This window comes from Scomber japonicus, chromosome 15 (genome assembly GCF_027409825.1).
Source record: "Scomber japonicus isolate fScoJap1 chromosome 15, fScoJap1.pri, whole genome shotgun sequence".
Lineage (NCBI taxonomy): Eukaryota > Metazoa > Chordata > Actinopteri > Scombriformes > Scombridae > Scomber > Scomber japonicus.
The window spans coordinates 865,782-885,781 of NC_070592.1; the positions used below are offsets into that span (position 1 = coordinate 865,782).

Genomic DNA, 20,000 nt, shown 5'->3' on the forward strand with positions numbered 1-20,000 from the left:
ACACACACAGTAACACACACACACACACACACACACAGTCACAGTAACCACACAGTAACACACACACAGTAACACACACACACACACACACACACACACACACAGTAACACACACACACACACACACACACACACACACACACACACACACACACAGTAACCACACAGTAACACACACACACACAGTAACCACACAGTAACACACACACACACACACACACACACACACACACACACACACACACACACACACGCACAATTTCTGACTCAATGAAAACGTCTGTCTCTTATTCTGAAAGGCTGATCTCTTCCTGCTCTTCCTCCTACCACCCCCCCCACCCCCCACCCCCCCCCCCCCTCCTCCAGGTTCCCACCTCCCTTGTTTCCATGGCTCCAGCACCATCCGCAGCCTGAAGGAGCGTTTCCACATGTCTCTGACGGAGGAGCAGCTGCAGCTCCTGGTGGAGCAGCTGGTGGACGGCTCCATGCGCTCCATCACCACCAAGCTGTACGACTCCTTCCAGTACGTCACCAACGGCATCATGTGACCCGCCGGCTCCTCGCACGGACCCCCGCTCCTCCCACGGTTACCCCATTTACTTTGCTTTGAGTTCGCGTCTGTAGTTTCCTGTGCTGCGTTCAGGAGCGGCTGGGAAAGTCCAGACTGGATTCAGACTGATGAAACTTTTTACTGGATTCTACTGGATTTGGATTTTTTGCTCTGCAGCAGCACAAAGAGGAGTCAGTGAAGGCAGCACGAGGAGACAGTGAAGGCAGCACGAGGAGACAGTGAAGGCAGCACGAGGAGACAGTGAACGCAGCACGAGGAGTCAGTGAAGGCAGCACGAGGAGACAGTGAAGGCAGCACTAGGAGCCAGTGAAGGCAGCACGAGGAGACAGTGAACGCATTACGAGGAGACAGTGAAGGCAGCACGAGGAGACAGTGAAGGCAGCACGAGGAGACAGTGAACGCAGCACGAGGAGACAGTGAACGCAGCACGAGGAGTCAGTGAAGGCAGCACGAGGAGTCAGTGAAGGCAGCACGAGGAGTCAGTGAAGGCAGCACGAGGAGTCAGTGAAGGCAGCACGAGGAGACAGTGAAGGCAGCACGAGGAGCTGAACGTAAATGTGCTGTTTGAAGGACAGAAACACGTTTTTTGAGTTTAACTCCCAAAAAACCGAAAACTGAACATCAGAATATTTTTTTTTTTTTTTTTTTTTTTTTGTTGATCAGATGAAACGTTTGAGAGCTTTTGTCTTTATTGTGACTTTTTTTAAAGACCAAATTATTCACTAAAACACGAAGCTTCGATGAAACGGCTGCAGAGAAATCACCGTCGTCACGGTAACGCTGAGTCCAGATTAATGATCCTGCTGCTCAGAATAATAAACTCTAAACAAACATTTATTATTAGTAACAGGAAGTAGATCCAGTAACAAACAGGAAGTAGATCCAGTAACAAACAGGAAGTAGATCCAGTAACAAACAGGAAGTAGATCCAGTAACAAACAGGAAGTAGATCCAGTCGCAGCTTCAACTCTAACACTTTAAACACTTTTAACAACCAATCAGACGCCAGAGTTTCATCTGAACCACTTCCTGTATAAACTGTCTACGCATATATTTACATATTTAACTAACGCTCGTCATTCCTCCTCCCTGATTGGCCACAACATGCATTCCTGTGATTTAACTCCGGCCAATCAGGCGAGGCGGCTCTGCTGATTGGCTGAACGGGAGCAAAAACTTTATTTTTACTTTACGATCTTTTTCCTGATATGTGAATGTTTTTATAACGATGATGTCACTGTAACGCGCCATGGCTTTATTCCAGTGTGATAACACGATAACACATTAGCAACACGTTAGCAACACGTTAGCAACACGTTAGCAACACGTTAGCAACACGTTAGCAACACGTTAACACGTTAATAATAAGCGGTGAGTAACTGTCACTGTTTATTGCGTATTTACAGGATGTTTATATTAGCAGCTAATTATTATTTTCTCGATAACTAGCTAACTAGCCAGCTAGCTTGATGCTTGCTAACATTTAAGAAATAAAAAAAGTTACATCCGACCGAAGAGTCATCGTCATGGTAACGGCTAATGAGCTAACTAGCTTGTTATAATCTGTTCAGATCTCCAGAGCAGCAGCGATGGACGATCGGAGAAAGAATTCTGTCTTCGTTCTGCTAGCCATTTTTTAGTAACTTTGTTCTGTTTTTTTCGTGATCGAGCGTCCGACGTTAAACTGTTCGTAAACACAGCGAGCTGATCGTTTACAGCGTCACACTGGAATAAAGTCGCTGCTGCTGTTACAGATGTTTGACAGCTGTACAGACGAACCACTATCGAAGGAGAAGCACAGTCTCGTTATCTACGTTAGCCTCGTTATCTACGTTAGCCTCGTTATCTACGTTAGCTCGCTACTTTATACACCGACGCGCTTTACGACGAAGCAGCTGACTGAAGTTTACCAGTTAAAGCAACTTAAATAGCAAATGTTTCCTCTTGGTTTGTGAATATGTTTGTTTGTAAATGAGTTCGTTTCCTGTGAGATTAATCGATGCCTTGAGTCGTACAGAAGGTACGAACTCTTATCAATGCAACAGGAGGGACGACGACGTCTCCGACCTGAGAAGTGCTTTTATATCCGACGTTTGAGCTGCAGGGACGAGTTTCATTCCTCCAGCGTTCTCCTCACGTTATTATAATTATTATTCCTTATTATCACGTTATTATCGTCACATTTAATGCTAGCAACAACCCTGAGAGCTACGCTGTTAGCTAGTACACTTCTGTTAGCTAGTACACATCTGTAAGCTAGTACACTTCTGTTAGCTAGTACACTTCTGTTAGCTAGTACACATGTTAGCTAGTACACTTCTGTTAGCTAGTACACTTCTGTTAGCTGGTACACTTCTGTTAGCTAGTACACTTCTGCTAGCTGGTACACTTCTGTTAGCTAGTACACATGTTAGCAGTACACATGTTAGCTAGTACACATGTTAGCTAGTACACTTCTGTTAGTACACTTATGTTAGCTAGTACACATGTTAGCTAGTACACTTCTGTTAGTACACTTCTGTTAGCTAGTACACATGTTAGCTAGTACACATGTTAGCTAGTACACTTCTGTTAGTACACATGTTAGCTAGTACACTTCTGTTAGTACACATGTTAGCTAGTACACATGTTAGCTAGTACACATGTTAGCTAGTACACATGTTAGCTAGTACACTTCTGTTAGTACACATGTTAGCTTGTTGTATTTTATTCGTAGCTTCTCGACGTTCAGTTTGAACCTTTGTTGTAGTTTGTTTCCGACTTTGAACCATAAAGTCTTGAAGTCTAAAGTCGTGAGCAGCGGAGAGGAAGCCGCTGCGGTCAGAAACTCGTTCCTGCTTCTAAAACCTTTCATTGCCTTCGTTTCTTCATCAGCTCTGAAAACATTCGTCAGTTTCTACGTGAAGAACTTTAAGTGCATTTATTGAGACGTTCCTTTACGTTCGGAGTCGGTTCTGAACCGTCGACACTAAAACCCATCCAAGCTTTTATTTCTACTCTATTCCGGCATTATCGAGTTTCCATAGAAACCGGCGTTCTTCCTGGTTTCTATGGGAACGGCTAACGATGCTAACGTCACGTGAAACTGACGGTTAAATTAAACAGTTTTTATTTTTTCACTGTGTGAAGAAAAAATAACCAACATGAAAAAAACACTTCATCTCATCACGAGGCGGCAGAGTGACGAAGACGAGGACGAAGATTCATTCATTATATCTCCTTCCTTCCTCCCTTCATTCTGTCCTTCCTTCCTCCCTTCATTCTGTCCTTCCTTCCTCCCTTCATTCTGTCCTTCCTTCCTTCTGTCCTTCATTCTGTCCTTCCTTCCTCCCTTCCCTCCGTCCTTCCTCCCTTCATTCTGTCCTTTCTCCCTTTCTTCCTTCTGTCCTTTCTTCCTTCTGTCCTTCCTTCCTTCCTTCCTTCCTTCCTTCCTTCCTTTCCTCCGTTCATTCTGTCCTCCCTCCCTCCTTCTCTCTTTCTTTCCTCCCCCCTACCTTCCTTCCTTCCTTCTTTCCTCCCTCCCTCCTTCCTTCCTCCCTTCCCTCCATCCTTCCTTCCTCCCCTCCATCCTTCCCTCCTTCCTTCCTTCCTTCCTTCCTTCGTGTCCTATAAACGGTTAAACTTTTATTTTGAAAACCTGTTGAATCAGTCTGAATCTTCCTCGTCGCTCTGCTCCAGACTCAGAATGTAAATCTGCTTTAAACCTTTAAAAGAAGCAGAAAGTCCACTTCAGTCAGAGGTCAGAGGTCAGGGGTCAGAGGTCAGGGGTCAGAGGTCAGAGGTCAGGGGTCAGAGGTCAGAGGTCATATCAGTGTTAAAATGCAGCAGAACTGTTGTTGTTGTTGTGTGAGTGCTGAAGTTCTCAATCATGTACAGTTACCAAACCGCACATCTTCTGTCACTTCCTTATTAAACTGCATGAACTCATCAAATAAACCTGAAACCTGTTTCCTAGACAACCGTTTCCTTTTCTTCAAAACTGAATTTAAAGGGTTGAAATGTCTCCACGAGGTTTAGTTTAGATTTAAAGGGTTGAAATGTCTCCACGAGGTTTAGTTTAGATTTAAAGGGTTGAAACGTGAAAATAAACGTATGAATAACTTCACACATCCTGGGTTTTTGTGGACCCAGCATCAAATTTCTGCAGAAGTGTTAACTTGCATTCACTTGAATAAAAAAAAAAAATCTGTTTTTTCTGAGTAATTTATTTTTTGGTCGGTTTTTCGGGGGAATTTTTTTCTGATTTTCTGAGTAATTTCTTTATTTGTTTTTTGGGCAATTTTTTTTTCTGAGTTTAGAGGGCATTCAAAACATTGGACACAAAACGGGGAAAAAAACGGGGAAAATTACCAAAAAAACAGGAAAAATTATCACAAAACGGGAAAAATTATTCAAAAAAACGGGAAAATTACCCAAAAAACAGGAAAAATTACTCAAAAAACAGGAAAAATTACCAAAAAAGCGGGAAAAATTATTCAAAAAAACGGGAAAATTACCCAAAAACTGGAAAAATTACTCAAAAAACAGGAAAAATTCATCAAAAAACGGGAAAAATTACAAAAAACAGGAAAATTAATCAAAAAACGGGGAAACAATACCCAAAAACTGGAAAAATTACCAAAAAAACGGGAAAAATAATTCAAAAAAACGGGAAAATTACAAAAAACAGGAAAATTAATCAAAAAAGTGGGAAAAATTAATCAAAAAAACAGGGAAAAAATACCCAAAAACTGGAAAAATTACTCAAAAAACGGGAAAAATTAATCAAAAAAACGGGAAAATTATTCAAAAAAACGGAAAAATTCATCAAAAAACGGGAAAAATTACAAAAAACAGGAAAAATTACTTAAAAAATGGGAAAAATTAATCAAAAAACTGGAAAATTACCCAAAAAAACGGGAAAATTACAGAAAAAACAGGAAAAATTACACAAAAAACTGGAAAATTAATCAAAAAAACGGGAAAATTACACAAAAAACAGGAAAAAATTACCCCAAATTAAGTGAATGTTAATCATATTTAAGCATAAATAATATTTATTGGTGGGAACAAGCCTTCAAGTGCCTCCATGCAGAGAGGAAGAAGGAGGGACCTGCAGGTTGCACTCGTTCAAGTCCTTTTTTCTCAAAGCTACAGACTGCAGCTCCATCAAGATAATTAATGTGCACTGCTATAGCCTACATCTATATTTAAGTATTCAAAAATGATTTGAATTATTATCTCTTCATCAGAACTGTAGAACCATACCAACCATCTTTGTCTTGTTACAATAACAAGGTTCAAAACATGACCTGTCCATAATATCACAAACAGGCGAGAGAGAAAAGGATTTCCTTGTTTAATGCTTCAAAATGATAATGTTTGTCACTTTTTATACAAGAATACAAAAAACTGCTTTAATTATATAAGAAAAAGTGATCTGCAGCAGTCCACAAAACAGGCAATCAGAGAAGTTTTAACTTAATTTATACCCTATATTTATATGTATCTATAGTCCATGTTACATTTCTCTGTTATAATGTACTGGTATAAACAAAGGAATTTAAACATGACAAGTTTGTATAGCACACTCTTTTTGGCGCACAGTGTTAACGTGTACCATCAGTATACATCTTTATTATTATATGTTTGTTACTGTTATTTTATTTATGCTTGTAATATTATTGAATCTTGTATACTTAATACTTGAAATGATGCCAAGCTTTATTATCTTACCCTGTAAGTCTGTTAAAGTGGCTGCTGCAGAACATCATCATCACCTGAATTTGCAAACATCTAAAATAAAACACAGATGAGAATTGAATGGGCTCATACGTCTGCTCAATACCTATGTGGTTTTCTGCCTTACTATAACCTCAACATAAAAATACATGCATGAGAAACAAGTCTAGCTTCTATTTAACAGTTATTTGTCTGGTGAAAGCTGCCACAGTGTTTGCAGCTTATAAAAGCATCTGGTACTCAACTTGCTATATGGTGTGTCCCTCACGGATACAGTACTACCAACCAATTAACATGATATGAAGTATACATGTGAGAAATGAAACAGAAGGAACAAAACAGTGTGGTGGTTCTCCAGCAACTGAAGAGACAATGCATTCTACTTCATTATCTGATTTAACCAAAACATCTTTCAAGATAAAATGTCATTCAAGCATTGTCCTCACTTTGGCAATCTCCTTTACATGTCAGCGGATATGCAACATTGCATTTCCAACAGTGAAGTAGTACAACCACCACCAGCAGCAGAGCAATCAGCACAATGGTGATCACAGTCCTTAAAGTGAGGGAAATATGGGATATGGGAAAGGATGTTTCTTCTTCAAAGACTGTAGAAAAAAATAAGATGAGACTTAATTGATCCCCGTAGGGTACATTGACCTGTTACAGCAATACAAGAAACTAGCCAAGACTAGAAAGCTATAAGAAACAGAGCTATTAAAGTAACAATTACAGCATTTAAAAAAAAAAGTAAGTAAATTACATAAAATAGTACGTACTGTAACATCATGAAACTCATCTGGAACACCAAAAACTGTATAAGTTTTCTTTTACTTACAGACTATCAAACAAATTGACTTCATTTCTGAATCAAACCCTGCAGTGTCTCACCAGTCAGCCAGCTCGCCGATGATTCTCCAAAGTCAGAAATGCTGCACTTGTAGAGTCCTTCATCAGACTTGGACAGACGGGGAAAGCTCATCTCTCCAGTAGAGCTGCTCCCCATGAGGAAGTCGTCTTTATAGAAGTTAGCAGCGAGATTGAAGGTTTCCTTGTTTCCACAACGCAGAGTCACATTTTTTCCCTCCATCACAGGAAGAACTGGACTCTCCAGGATCACAGAACCAGCTGAACAATAGAAAAGAAGTTATCAGTCATGCTACGAGTTGAACAAAGTTGGCTGGTATGGTAGATTAGGTAAAGCTCAGAAGTGCTAGAATATGTTTACTTTTTAGGGCTTTTACTACATGTACTGTATATACATACCAGTGACAGTGATGTTGACGGTATTGCTTTTCTTTACACCGTTTTCACACCAGTATTCTCCGCTGTCAAGTACTGGGTAGACAGTTGAAATTTCACAGGGCCCTGTTGATTTATCCCAGGACGAAGCACATGGTCTTACACCACCTTTGATCTTTCTCATTACTCTCCATCCATTCAAACCAGCCAACCCTTCACAGCTGACAATGATAGGCTCGTCTTTAAAGTGCTGTTGTCTGTTTGGAACAACCTGAGGAAAACCCAAATCTAAGGCAGAGAATAAGAGAATGAAATATATAAATGTAACCAGATGAATTCCCCTCTGAAATAAATAATAGTCTTAAATATAAATCTTATTACTTTAGGCAAAGGTGTCAAATATATTTTGCACTATTTTGCAGAGACTTCAAAAAGACATGAATTTGGGCTTCGTAAGCCTTTCAATTTCTAAAACTACATCAAACTATTCAACATAACATGTAAATGAAACAGGAATCTAAATAATAATTTAATTTCTAAGCAATTGAACATCTAACTGTGACATTATGACCGTTTCCACCGCAGGAACTTCGGGGTAATTTTACGGGGCCGTGGCAGTTGGTTCGTGTCTCCACCGCAGGAACCGCCTCCAAAGGACAGGGTTAGGGTTAGGATCAGGGTTCAGGACCTTTTACAGGGGCTAAGACAGTCCCCGCCTCGGGGCTAAGCGAGTCCCTGCCTCGGGGCTAAGCGAGTCCCTGCCTCGGGGCTAAGACAGTCCCCGCCTCGAGGCTGAGACAGTCCCCGCCTCGGGGCTGAGACAGTCCCCGCCTCGGGGCTGAGACAGTCCCCGCCTCGGGGCTAGCGAGTCCCTGCCTCGGGGTAGGAACTCAGAACGGCCTCGAAAAACTCTTGGGTGCTGATTGAAACTTCCTCTCACTCGGCTCTCTCAGTGGAGACACAGCGGTTGACAGGGCCGAGTGAGAGGAAGGTTCCTGTAAAGTTCCTGTCCCTCAAATAGTTCCAGGAACTTCTTCAGTGGAAACGGCCCTAATATGACCCAGTTAGACACTATGACACCCACCAGAATCACCGAGGTGCAGCTGTGTAACCAGCAGCAACAACACATTCATCACTGCAGATAAAAGAAGGAAATTGATAATCAGTTGTATTGAAATGCAAATGTTGGGCTGTATTGTGAGTTTATCACTGATAAATATTACATTATTACACATTATAATAACTGCTCCCAGGTCCCATACTATTATTATCAATGCATAATATAACTTTGAAAAACTTTCCAGATACACTTCTTATTTCAAAATGATTCACTTAGTATATTTTTGTAAACTTTAGAGAAACAGACAAACACACTCAGTACTCACACAGTCTGATGCAGAGAGATGTTCCCTCCATGCTGTCTTGCTGCAGACTGTGTTAACACCAGACTGAAAGTAGTATATATAATGTAGGTCCGCCTCTTCCTGTGTCTATTCTACATAGTAGAAGTAACAATGGTGAAAAGAAAATACTACAGTAAGTAAATATAACAATGTAAAGCATCCTGGTCTTCTGAGCACTTATTCCACTGATGAATTAACTACTGACAAACACATTTTGTTTGGTTTTGTCATGTTTACTTAACAATAAACAACATCCTCTGGTAGTGAAAATTCAAAAAAACAGGAAAAATTAACCCGAACTAAGTGAATGTTAATCATATTTAAGCATAAATAATATTTATTTAAACTTATTAATTAAAGTCTACTTTTTCCACTGACAGGAACATACCTGTTATCAAATTATTAAGTAAATCTTCAAATCATTTAGAGAGTAGATTTTATTATACTTTTTATTTTAAATTATGAAACTATATTATGTACATTTTGTTCATCTTCTATTGATAAATGTTGAATCTTTTTATAAACCACAAATCATACAACTATAATACAAAACAATAAAACTATGTATTGTGTCCTCAGTAAACATGAATTAATCCATTAAATGAATTAGCTCAGTTAACTGGCAAAACAGACAGACAGGTAGAATTAGCCAATCACAAAAAGGTAGCTCAGTTTCTGCCCAGCGACAGGTTGCTAAGGCCCTATGGTTGCTAAGGTCAGTTAAGGCCGTACGGTTGCTACGGCGATGTGAGAATCTGCTTGGAAAGAATTCTCAAAATTCTGAAGAATTTGGCTTCTGACAAGGTCCCGAACAATTTCAAACTGTGAGAAAACCGTAACTCCTTTCCAAAAACCGAAAACACGGTGAGAGACACAGAAGCCGGCAGATTCTGACAGTGTTTATTTTATTCACATATTCCTTAAAATGAGCGAGTAAGCTCAGTGCGAAGACAGAGTGAGATTCTTTTGGAAAAAGAAGATGATTACATTACAGGTTTAATGGGGAGCGAGACAGGTATTGCCGCCGGTCTTGGCCCCCCCGTTTAAATTTTGTGCAGACCCCGCCTGTCAACGTCACATTTTATGAATCCCAACACCCATGTCTACATTTTGACCAAAAATTATTTGTCTCCTTTTCATGGTTTGGCCGTGAGCTCGAGTTAAAAATAATTAATTAAGGTTATTTTTTACTGTTTCTCTCACTCAAGCTAACTGCCGCTTCCACTCTAACTTTGAAGAAAAAGTGATTTCCACTCCTCGTTTGACTGCTCACAGTTTGAAAAGTTTACATGTTATGGAAAAACAGTTTGGTGTTTTGGAGAGAGCACAAGTTTTCCTCCGTTTTAAAGTTTGAATCACGTTTCTACGTGCACGTATGAGAGAGCTAGGTGACTCTGAAAAAAGGTGAAAAAAGGTGACATTTTGTGGTTTTATAATAAAATTCCCATTCATTTTCAATGGAGAAATATTCCCGGTTTTTTGGGAATAATTGGAATTTCAACACCAGAAGTCGTAGCACCCCTCCCCCGATGGAGCCGCACGTTCTGATGTATATATTGTCGGGTTTTCTCAAAGCTGCGGGAGGAAAACCCGTGGCACTAATAAAACACCATATCAACTAGTTTGGCATGATCTTACATCCTTCCTTCCTTCCTTCCTTCCTTGCTACCTAACACCATATCAACTAGTGTGGCATGATCTTACATCCTTCCTTCCTTCCTTCCTTCCTTCCTAACACCATATCAACTAGTGTGGCATGATCTTACATCCTTCCTTCCTTCCTTCCTTCCTTCCTAACACCATATCAACTAGTTTGGCATGATCTTCCTTCCTTCCTTCCTTCCTTCCTTCCTTCCTACCTAACACCATATCAACTAGTGTGGCATGATCTTACATCCTTCCTTCCTTCCTTCTTTCCTTCCTTCCTTCCTTCCTTCCTACCTAACACCATATCAACTAGTTTGGCATGATCTTACATCCTTCCTTCCTTCCTTCCTTCCTTCCTTCCTAACACCATATCAACTAGTGTGGCATGATCTTACATCCTTCCTTCCTTCCTTCCTTCCTTCCTTCCTACCTAACACCATATCAACTAGTGTGGCATGATCTTACATCCTTCCTTCCTTCCTTCTTTCCTTCCTTCCTAACACCATATCAACTAGTGTGGCATGATCTTACATCCTTCCTTCCTTCCTTCCTTCCTTCCTTCCTACCTAACACCATATCAACTAGTTTGGCATGATCTTCCTTCCTTCCTTCCTTCCTTCCTTCCTACCTAACACCATATCAACTAGTGTGGCATGATCTTACATCCTTCCTTCCTTCCTTCTTTCCTTCCTTCCTAACACCATATCAACTAGTTTGGCATGATCTTACATCCTTCCTTCCTTCCTTCCTTCCTTCCTTCCTTCCTACCTAACACCATATCAACTAGTGTGGCATGATCTTACATCCTTCCTTCCTTCCTTCTTTCCTTCCTTCCTAACACCATATCAACTAGTTTGGCATGATCTTACATCCTTCCTTCCTTCCTTCCTTCCTTCCTTCCTTCCTACCTAACACCATATCAACTAGTGTGGCATGATCTTACATTATAACTTTTATATTAAATAAAGCTAATGGAATACTATTGTTCTAAATATTACATTTCATCTGGTTACCATGGAGACCAGGAAACATTTACATGTTTTAAATGAAGTCATTATTAGTATAAGTCCACTTAAACACACTGTAGCTGATCACATATTTAATATCTATCATTCTTTTGTGGTTACACCATTTGACATTTTGTGGTTACACCATTTGACATGTTCAGCAGCATTCAGTCTTTTGGTATAAAATGGGTCAAATGTCATTTCAAATCTCTCTTATTGATCTTTTTTTAATATATTGATTATATTGAACTGGGCGTAACCTCCATGATGTCTTGCTGCGGAGTTCAGTCTGAATTTATCTTTAACCTTTGTGTCGTCCTCCCTTCCTTCCTTCCTTCCTTCCTTCCTTCCTCCCTCCCTCCCTCCCTTCCTTCCTTCCTTCCTTGACTCTCTTATTGATCTTTTTTTAATATATTGATTATATTGAACTGGTCGTAACCTCCATGATGTCTTGCTGCGGAGTTCAGTCTGAATTTTAAATCTAGTTTAACTCATTCATGGATTCATCATCTTATTATTATTATTCCCCCTCCCTGAGCTGCTACCTTATCGTGGTGGGGGGGGGGGTTGCGTGTCCCAATGACCCCAGGAGCTCAGTTGTTGGGGGCTTTATGCCCCTGGTAGGGTCTCCCATGGCAAACAGGTCCGGCGGGAGGGGCCAGACAAAAGGTAGCTCAGAAGACCCCGATGATGAGTCCGATAAATAGTTTTTCGTGTCCCTCGCCCAGACGCAGGTCACCGGGCCCCCCCCCCTGGAGCCAGGCCTGGGGGTGGGTGGGGCTCGGTGGCGAGCGCCTGGTGGCCGGGCCTTCTTCCATGGGACCCCGCTGGGCACAGCCTGAAGAAGGGGACATGGGACCCCCTCCCTCCCACAGACCCACCACCAGTGGGGGGCAGCCGGGGTCCTTGGCGGTCCGACCCTCGGCTGCAGGAGCTCTCGGTCCAGCTGTAACTTCCTCCAGACTTCGGGATGAAACGAGGTTAAATGTGAACAATAAATAAACGGAGACGAGTTTTGATTCAGTTTTTATTTTTACTGACAAATTAAATAAAAGCAGAAACAGAACCGTGGCGGCGGCCGGGGCTGAAACTCGTCAGCAGCAGAAACACCGAAGACAGAAAAACAAAACTACTTTAATTCAAACTTAAAAATACGGAAAGACAGACGGACCCCCCCCCGACCGCCCAGAGGCATGATGGGAAAAAAAAAGCTAAACGTCCGTCTGACAGTTTAAGACTTTAACGAGTTTCACCCGACGAGTCAGCGGACGCTTTAAATCATGACATCATCACTTCCTGTTTGAACAGAAACAAACATGTAATCTGTGAATTAACAGTTTTAGTCCAAAAAACTCTTTAATTATATTTTTAAATCCTGAAAGTTTCATAAAGATGTAGTGACGTGTTCGTGAGTCGATCCTCAAACTTCCTCCCTTCCTCCTTCCTCCCTACCTTCCTCCTTCCTCCTTCCTTCCTCCTTCCTTCCTTCCTCCTTCCTTCCTCCTGTTCCTTTCCCAAAAACGACTTTTTAATAAAAGTAAGGAATGAAAAATATACAAATGATTAAAGTTAAAAGTCTAAATTCAGTCTTAAAGCAGAACAATCTGATCTCATGTGGGCCGGACCAATAAAAGGAAGGAAGGAAGGAAGGAAGGAAGGAAGGAAGGAAACAAGGATGGAAAGAAGGGTAAAGTGATAGGAAGGAAAGACAAAAGGAAGGAAGGACGGGAGGGAGGAAGGAAAGAAGGAAGGAAGGAAAAGGGATTAGGAAGGAGGGAAGGAAAAACAAAAGGAAGGAAGGAAGGAAGGAAAAGGGATTAGGAAGGAGGGAAGGAAAGACAAAAGGAAGGAAGAAAGGAAGGAAAAGGGATTAGGAAGGAGGGAAGGAAAGACAAAAGGAAGGAAGGAAGGAAGGAAAAGGGATTAGGAAGGAGGGAAGGAAAGACAAAAGGAAGGAAGGAAGGAAGGAAAAGGGATTAGGAAGGCGGGAAGGAAAGACAAAAGGAAGGAAGGAAGGAAGGAAAAGGGATTAGGAAGGAGGGAAGGAAAGACAAAAGGAAGGAAGGAAGGAAGGAAGGAAAAGGGATTAGGAAAGAGGGAAGAAAGGAACAAAAGGGAAGACAGGAAGGAAAAATGGAACAAAGTAGATTCAGGTCAGTCAGACAGGAAGTAGATTCAATTAACGCTCCTTCAGGTCAGTCAGACAGGAAGTAGAGTCAATTAACGCTCCTTCAGGTCAGTCAGACAGGAAGTAGAGTCAATTAAAGCTCCTTCAGGTCAGTCAGACAGGAAGTAGAGTCAATTAACGCTCCTTCAGGTCAGTCAGACAGGAAGTAGAGTCAATTAACGCTCCTTCAGGTCAGTCAGACAGGAAGTAGATTCAATTAACGCTCCTTCAGGTCAGTCAGACAGGAAGTAGATTCAGGTCAGTCAGACAGGAAGTAGATTCAATTAAAGCTCCTTCAGGTCAGTCAGACAGGAAGTAGATTCAATTAACGCTCCTTCAGGTCAGTCAGACAGGAAGTAGATTCAATTAACGCTCCATCAGGTCAGTCAGACAGGAAGTAGATTCAATTAACGCTCCATCAGGTCAGTCAGACAGGAAGTAGAGTCAATTAACGCTCCTTCAGGTCAGTCAGACAGGAAGTAGAGTCAATTAACGCTCCTTCAGGTCAGTCAGACAGGAAGTAGATTCAATTAACGCTCCTTCAGGTCAGTCAGACAGGAAGTCAGACAGGAAGTAGATTCAATTAAAGCTCCTTCAGGTCAGTCAGACAGGAAGTAGATTCAATTAACGCTCCATCAGGTCAGTCAGACAGGAAGTAGATTCAATTAAAGCTCCTTCAGGTCAGTCAGACAGGAAGTAGATTCAATTAACGCTCCATCAGGTCAGTCAGACAGGAAGTCAGACAGGAAGTAGATTCAATTAACGGATTCTTCCAGTTTCACTTCATAATATCTCAGTTCCTGGTTCACCCTTCACTAGATGTCTCTGTTAGAGGTTAATTCATCATTTATTCGTCAGTAACTCGTCAGCTTTGATTATAAAGTTAAACATTATAACTCCGAACACGTTAATCATCAGTTTCTGTTTCTTCAGACTAGAAAAAGGTTTGAGATCATTTTAAATATGTTTCGTTTTGAGTTAACCGTTAATAAAAGTCTGATGAAGGGTGACAGGAAGTGACAGGAAGTGACAGGAAGTGACAGGAAGTGTTTCATCACAAACTTCCCAAAAACCTGAAACTGTCTGAACGAACAAAAAGCACTGGGGTTTGGCATCAGCTGACTGTGTGTGTGTGTGTGTGTGTGTGTGTGTGTGTGAGTGTGTGTGTGTTACTGTGTGTGTGTGTGTTACTGTGTGAGTGTGTGTATATGTGTGTGTGTGTACTGTGTGTGTTACTGTGTGTATGTGTGTGTGTGTGTGTGTTACTGTGTGTGTGTGTGTATATGTGTGTGTGTGTGTGTGTGTGTGTGTGTGTGTGTGTGTGTGTGTGTGAGTGTGTGTGTGTTACTGTGTGTGTGTGTGTTACTGTGTGTATATGTGTGTGTGTGTACTGTGTGTGTTACTGTGTGTGTGTGTGTGTGTGTGTGTGTGTGTGTGTGTGTGTGTGAGTTACTGTGTGTGTGTGTGTGTGTGTGTGTATGTGTGTGTGTGTGAGTTACTGTGTGTGTGTGTGTGTGTTACTGTGTGTGTGTGTGTGTGTGTGTGTGTGTGTGTGTGTGTGTGTGTGTGTGTATGTGTGTGTGTGTGTACTTCCTCCACTATGTTACACAGACATTATACAACAAACCACTTCCTCATCTGAAGAGATTCGACTTCCTCTTCTGGTCAAACTGTCAGACTTTCATCTGTGTGTGTGTGTGTGTGTGTGTGTGTGTGTGTGTGTGTGTGTGTGTGTGAGAGAGACAGATGATAAGGAGGATGATGATGATGATGATGAAGAGTCTATAAGAGGACACAGTCTGAGTCCTTGTCTCTTCTCCTGGCTCCGCCCTGCTGTGACCCCTGACCTCTGACCTGGAAACACAACAGGAAACAGGAAACAGTCACCATCTCATTTTAAAGGCCAAGTCATCAGCTGTTCACCATCTACGTTTCCATGGAAACCCGGGGGGGGGGGGTCAAACACATTTTCATTCAAGGGCCACAAACAGCCAAATTTGATCTAATGTGGGCCGGACCATTAAGAAGACGGAAGGAAGGAAGGAAGGAAGGAAGGAAGGAAGGAAACAAGGATGGGAAGAAGGAAGGCAGGAAGGAAGGAAACAAGGATGGGAAGAAGGGAAAAGTGATAGGAAGGAAAGACAAAAGGAAGGAAGGAAGAAATAAAAGAAAGGAAAGGTTGGAAAAGAAGATAGGAAGGAAAGAAGGAAGGACAGAAGGAAGGAAGGAAGGACGGAAGGAAGGAAGGAAGGACAGAAGGAAGGAAGGAAGGACAGAAGGAAGGAAGGAAGGAAGGAAGGAAAAGAAAAGGAGAAGGAAGGAAGGACAGGTGGAAGGAAGGTGGGAAGGAAAGAAGGAAGGAAGGAAGGAAAGAAAAGGAGAAGGAAGGTGGGAAGGAAAGAAAAGGAGAAGGAAGGAAGGACAGGTGGAAGGAAGGTGGGAAGGAAAGAAGGAAGGTGGGAAGGAAAGAAAAGGAGAAGGAAGGAAGGACAGGTGGAAGGAAGGTGGGAAGGAAAGAAGGAAGGAAGGAAGGAAAGAAAAGGAGAAGGAAGGAAGGAACTTTATTGCTCTCTTGCTTTGATGACATCATCCAGTCTGCTTGTGTCTGACAGTGATTAGCGCCACGCAGCTTTAAGATAACCCGACAATATATACATCAGAACGTGCGGCTCGATCGGGGGAGGGGTGCTACGACTTCTGGTGCTGGAATTCCAAAGTTTCCCAAAAAACGGGAATAATTCTCCATTGGAAATGAATGGGAATCTTTTGAAAACCCCCCAAAATTTCACCTTTTTTCAGAGTCACCTAGCTCAAAATTTAAACGGGGGGGCCGAGACCGGCAGCGATACCGGAGTCGGTTGCTGAGTAGCAACCATAGGGCCTTAGCTGCCCTTAGCAACTGTAGGCCTTAGCTGCCCTTAGCAACCGCAAGGCCTTAGCTGCCCTTAGCAACCGCAAGGCCTTAGCTGACCTTAGCAACCGCAAGGCCTTAGCTGACCTTAGCAACCGCAGGGCCTTAGCTGCCCTTAGCAACCACAGGGCCTTAGCTGCCCTTAGCAACCGCAGGGCCTTAGCTGCCCTTAGCAACCGCAGGGCCTTAGCTGCCCTTAGCAACCGTAGGGCCTTAGCTGCCCTTAGCAACCGTAGGGCCTTAGCTGCCCTTAGCAACCGGAGGGCCTTAGCTGCCCTTAGCAACCATAGGGCCTTAGCAAAGGTAGGGCCTTAGCTGCCCTTAGCAACCGTAGGGCCTTAGCTGCCCTTAGCAACCGGAGGGCCTTAGCTGCCCTTAGCAACCATAGGGCCTTAGCAAGGGTAGGGCCTTAGCTGCCCTTAGCAACCGTAGGGCCTTAGCTGCCCTTAGCAACCATAGGGCCTTAGCAAGGGTAGGGCCTTAGCTGCCCTTAGCAACCGTAGGGCCTTAGCAAGCGTAGGGCCTTATGGCCCTTTTCCACTGCACGATTTAGTAACGGTACGGTACGACTCTACCCGCTTTGTGCCCTTTTCCACTGGGGGCCGGACCTGGGAACCGTTACGATTTTTCGTACCTGTTTCAGAGGTGGTACTAACCGAGCCGAACTGATACTAAATTGTCACGTGAACGGCGCTGTCCACTGATTGGTCGAAGGAGATGTCGTCATACATGCGACGAAGCTTGGGGTCTTTAAATAATCACCCGCGTTAAAGCACAAACACAAACACAGCGAGAACTCTGCCCATTCCAAGTAGTCCGACTAGTACCTCTTGGCAGTGGAAAAGGAACAGGGCCGGTGGGTAGAGTCGTGCCGCGCTAAAGCGTACCGTACCGTACCGTACCGATTCTGCAGTGGAAAAGGGCCATTAGTGCACCAACTGCTGTTGGTGTGGAAGCACTCATACTGTCAGCGCTCCCTCTCTTCATAGCGACGGAGAACTTTAATCCCTGCAGGTATCGCTCCACTCCACCTGACGTTAATTATTAACTCAAGCAGCTGAAGCTCGTTAAGGGTTGATAACGAGTTAATAATTAGAGTCAGAGCGGAGAGAAACATGCAGCACAGGTTGCTGCTGTAGAGAAGACCTCTCAGAGAATCAGAGCGGAACCTCTTCCCTGACAGAGGATCTTTGAGCACAGACGTGCTGCGGCCCCTGCAGGGCCACAGACCACATGTTGAGCAGCAGTAGTTACCTGCTGTGTTGCTTGCTGTGAGCCTTGCTGCTGCTGCTGCTGCTGCTGCTGCTGTGAGCCCTGCTGCTGCTGCTGCTGCTGCTGCTGCTGCTGTTGGTATTCCTCCTGCTGGAGCTGCCGGGCCAACTCCAGGTCACTGAGGGGCCCCGGGGCCCCGCCCTGCTGCTGCTGCAGGGACACTGCCACCAGGTAGTCCTGACACACACACACACACACACACACACACACAGTCAGTCAGTGACTACAGACAGAAGAGGAGGATCATCAGTGCACCTGCAGGTCTCACCTGGTCGATCTGTCTCTGCTGGTCCTGAACGGTGGGCGGCAGGCTGGAGGGGGGCGGGGCCCTCTGAGGGGGGTGACACAGCCGAAACTCTGAGTCACAGAAGTTTCCGTCTCCCTCGACGTTGTGGAGAGACTCCCAGACCAAACCCTCCTCCTGCAGGAAGCCCTGATCCGTCACCAGCAGGTACAGGTGACCCTGATACACACAGAGGTTAGTTACTGTGATGTGTTCAAGGACCAGAGTGGCATCCAACTGTGAGTGTAGATGACAGACTGTGTGTGTGTGTGTGTGTGTGTGTGTGTGTGTGTGTGTGTGTGTGTGTGTGTGTGTGTGTGTAGCAGCTCCACCTTGTGTTTGATCATGGTACTGAAGTGGTTATTTCTGAAGAACACAGAGATTTCTCCTTCTTTAGCCGTTGTGTTCAGTTCACACAGACCGTGATACGACAGCTGCGTCGCCGTCGACTCCAAGAACTGCTCGGCCACCAGACCTGCACACACACACACACACGCGCACACACACACACACACACACACACACACACACACACACACACACACACACACACACACACACACACACACACACACACACACACACACACACACAGCATGACTCGTCAAACCTCATTAACTGTTCATCATTCTCACAGAACAGAAACTCTTCTAATGTAATAAAGTATGTGAAGTGAACTCTGTGTGTGTGTGTGTGTGTGTGTGTGTGTGTGTGTGTGTGTGTATGTGTGTTTGTGTGTGTGTGTATGTGTGTGTGTTACCTTCACTGACTCGGCTGCTGTCAGCTGAGTGTTTGTAGTCGATGATTTTCTCCACCAGCTGGTTGTAGCTCAGTTTCCCTACAGAAGCCACCATCTCTGGACTCTACACACACACACACACACACACACACACACACACACACACACACACACACACACACACACACACACACACACAGGTTAGCGTTAGGGTTACCTGAGGGTCTAGCAGGCAGGTGTGTGTGTTACCTGAGGGTCTAGCAGCCAGGTGTGTGTGTTACCTGAGGGTCTAGCAGCCAGGTGTGTGTGTTACCTGAGGGTCTAGCAGCCAGGTGTGTGTGTTACCTGAGGGTCTGGCAGCCAGGTGTGTGTGTTACCTGAGGGTCTAGCAGCCAGGTGTGTGTGTTACCTGAGGGTCTGGCAGCCAGGTGTGTGTGTTACCTGAGGGTCTAGCAGCCAGGTGTGTGTGTTACCTGAGGGTCTAGCAGCCAGGTGTGTGTGTTACCTGAGGGTCTAGCAGGCAGGTGTGTGTGTTACCAGGTGTGTGTGTTACCTGAGGGTCTAGCAGCCAGGTGTGTGTGTTACCTGAGGGTCTAGCAGCCAGGTGTGTGTGTTACATGAGGGTCTAGCAGCCAGGTGTGTGTGTTACCTGAGGGTCTAGCAGCCAGGTGTGTGTGTTACCTGAGGGTCTAGCAGCCAGGTGTGTGTGTTACCTGAGGGTCTAGCAGCCAGGTGTGTGTGTTACCTGAGGGTCTAGCAGCCAGGTGTGTGTGTTACCTGAGGGTCTAGCAGCCAGGTGTGTGTGTTACCTGAGGGTCTAGCAGCCAGGTGTGTGTGTTACCAGGTGTGTGTGTTACCTGAGGGTCTAGCAGCCAGGTGTGTGTGTTACCTGAGGGTCTAGCAGCCAGGTGTGTGTGTTACCTGAGGGTCTAGCAGCCAGGTGTGTGTGTTACCTGAGGGTCTAGCAGCCAGGTGTGTGTGTTACCTGAGGGTCTAGCAGCCAGGTGTGTGTGTTACCTGAGGGTCTAGCAGGCAGG

General features: G+C 43.9%; 2 protein-coding genes and 1 long non-coding RNA gene across 4 annotated transcripts in view; 2 read left to right on the forward strand and 1 right to left on the reverse strand.

Annotated features, from left to right (window-relative positions):
* Positions 1 to 561, forward strand: part of LOC128374498 (phosphatidylinositol 4-kinase beta-like) — a 16,339-nt gene extending 15,778 nt beyond the window's left edge. Inside the window, exon 14 of the mRNA XM_053334766.1 lies at positions 367 to 561. Coding sequence (XP_053190741.1) covers positions 367 to 548 — 182 coding nt within the window. The 3' untranslated portion in view covers positions 549 to 561. The remainder of the gene's footprint in view (positions 1 to 366) is intronic.
* A 12,512-nt stretch (positions 562 to 13,073) lies between these two features.
* LOC128374474 (uncharacterized) lies at positions 13,074 to 14,843 on the forward strand. The gene is made up of 4 exons (XR_008322992.1): positions 13,074 to 13,734; positions 14,304 to 14,356; positions 14,398 to 14,438; positions 14,480 to 14,843. It is a non-coding gene; the product is annotated as an uncharacterized LOC128374474 (long non-coding RNA).
* Positions 14,844 to 15,271: 428 nt separating this feature from the next.
* The window catches only part of mindy1 (MINDY lysine 48 deubiquitinase 1), a 12,058-nt gene continuing 7,329 nt past the window's right edge, over positions 15,272 to 20,000 (reverse strand). For both annotated transcript variants that reach the window (XM_053334733.1, XM_053334732.1), the window contains 5 exons: positions 18,985 to 19,087; positions 18,557 to 18,699; positions 18,210 to 18,404; positions 17,924 to 18,118; positions 15,272 to 15,612 (listed from right to left, as the gene is read on the reverse strand). In XM_053334733.1, coding sequence (XP_053190708.1) covers positions 15,541 to 15,612; positions 17,924 to 18,118; positions 18,210 to 18,404; positions 18,557 to 18,699; positions 18,985 to 19,087 — 708 coding nt within the window. In that variant the 3' untranslated portion in view covers positions 15,272 to 15,540. The remainder of the gene's footprint in view (positions 15,613 to 17,923; positions 18,119 to 18,209; positions 18,405 to 18,556; positions 18,700 to 18,984; positions 19,088 to 20,000) is intronic.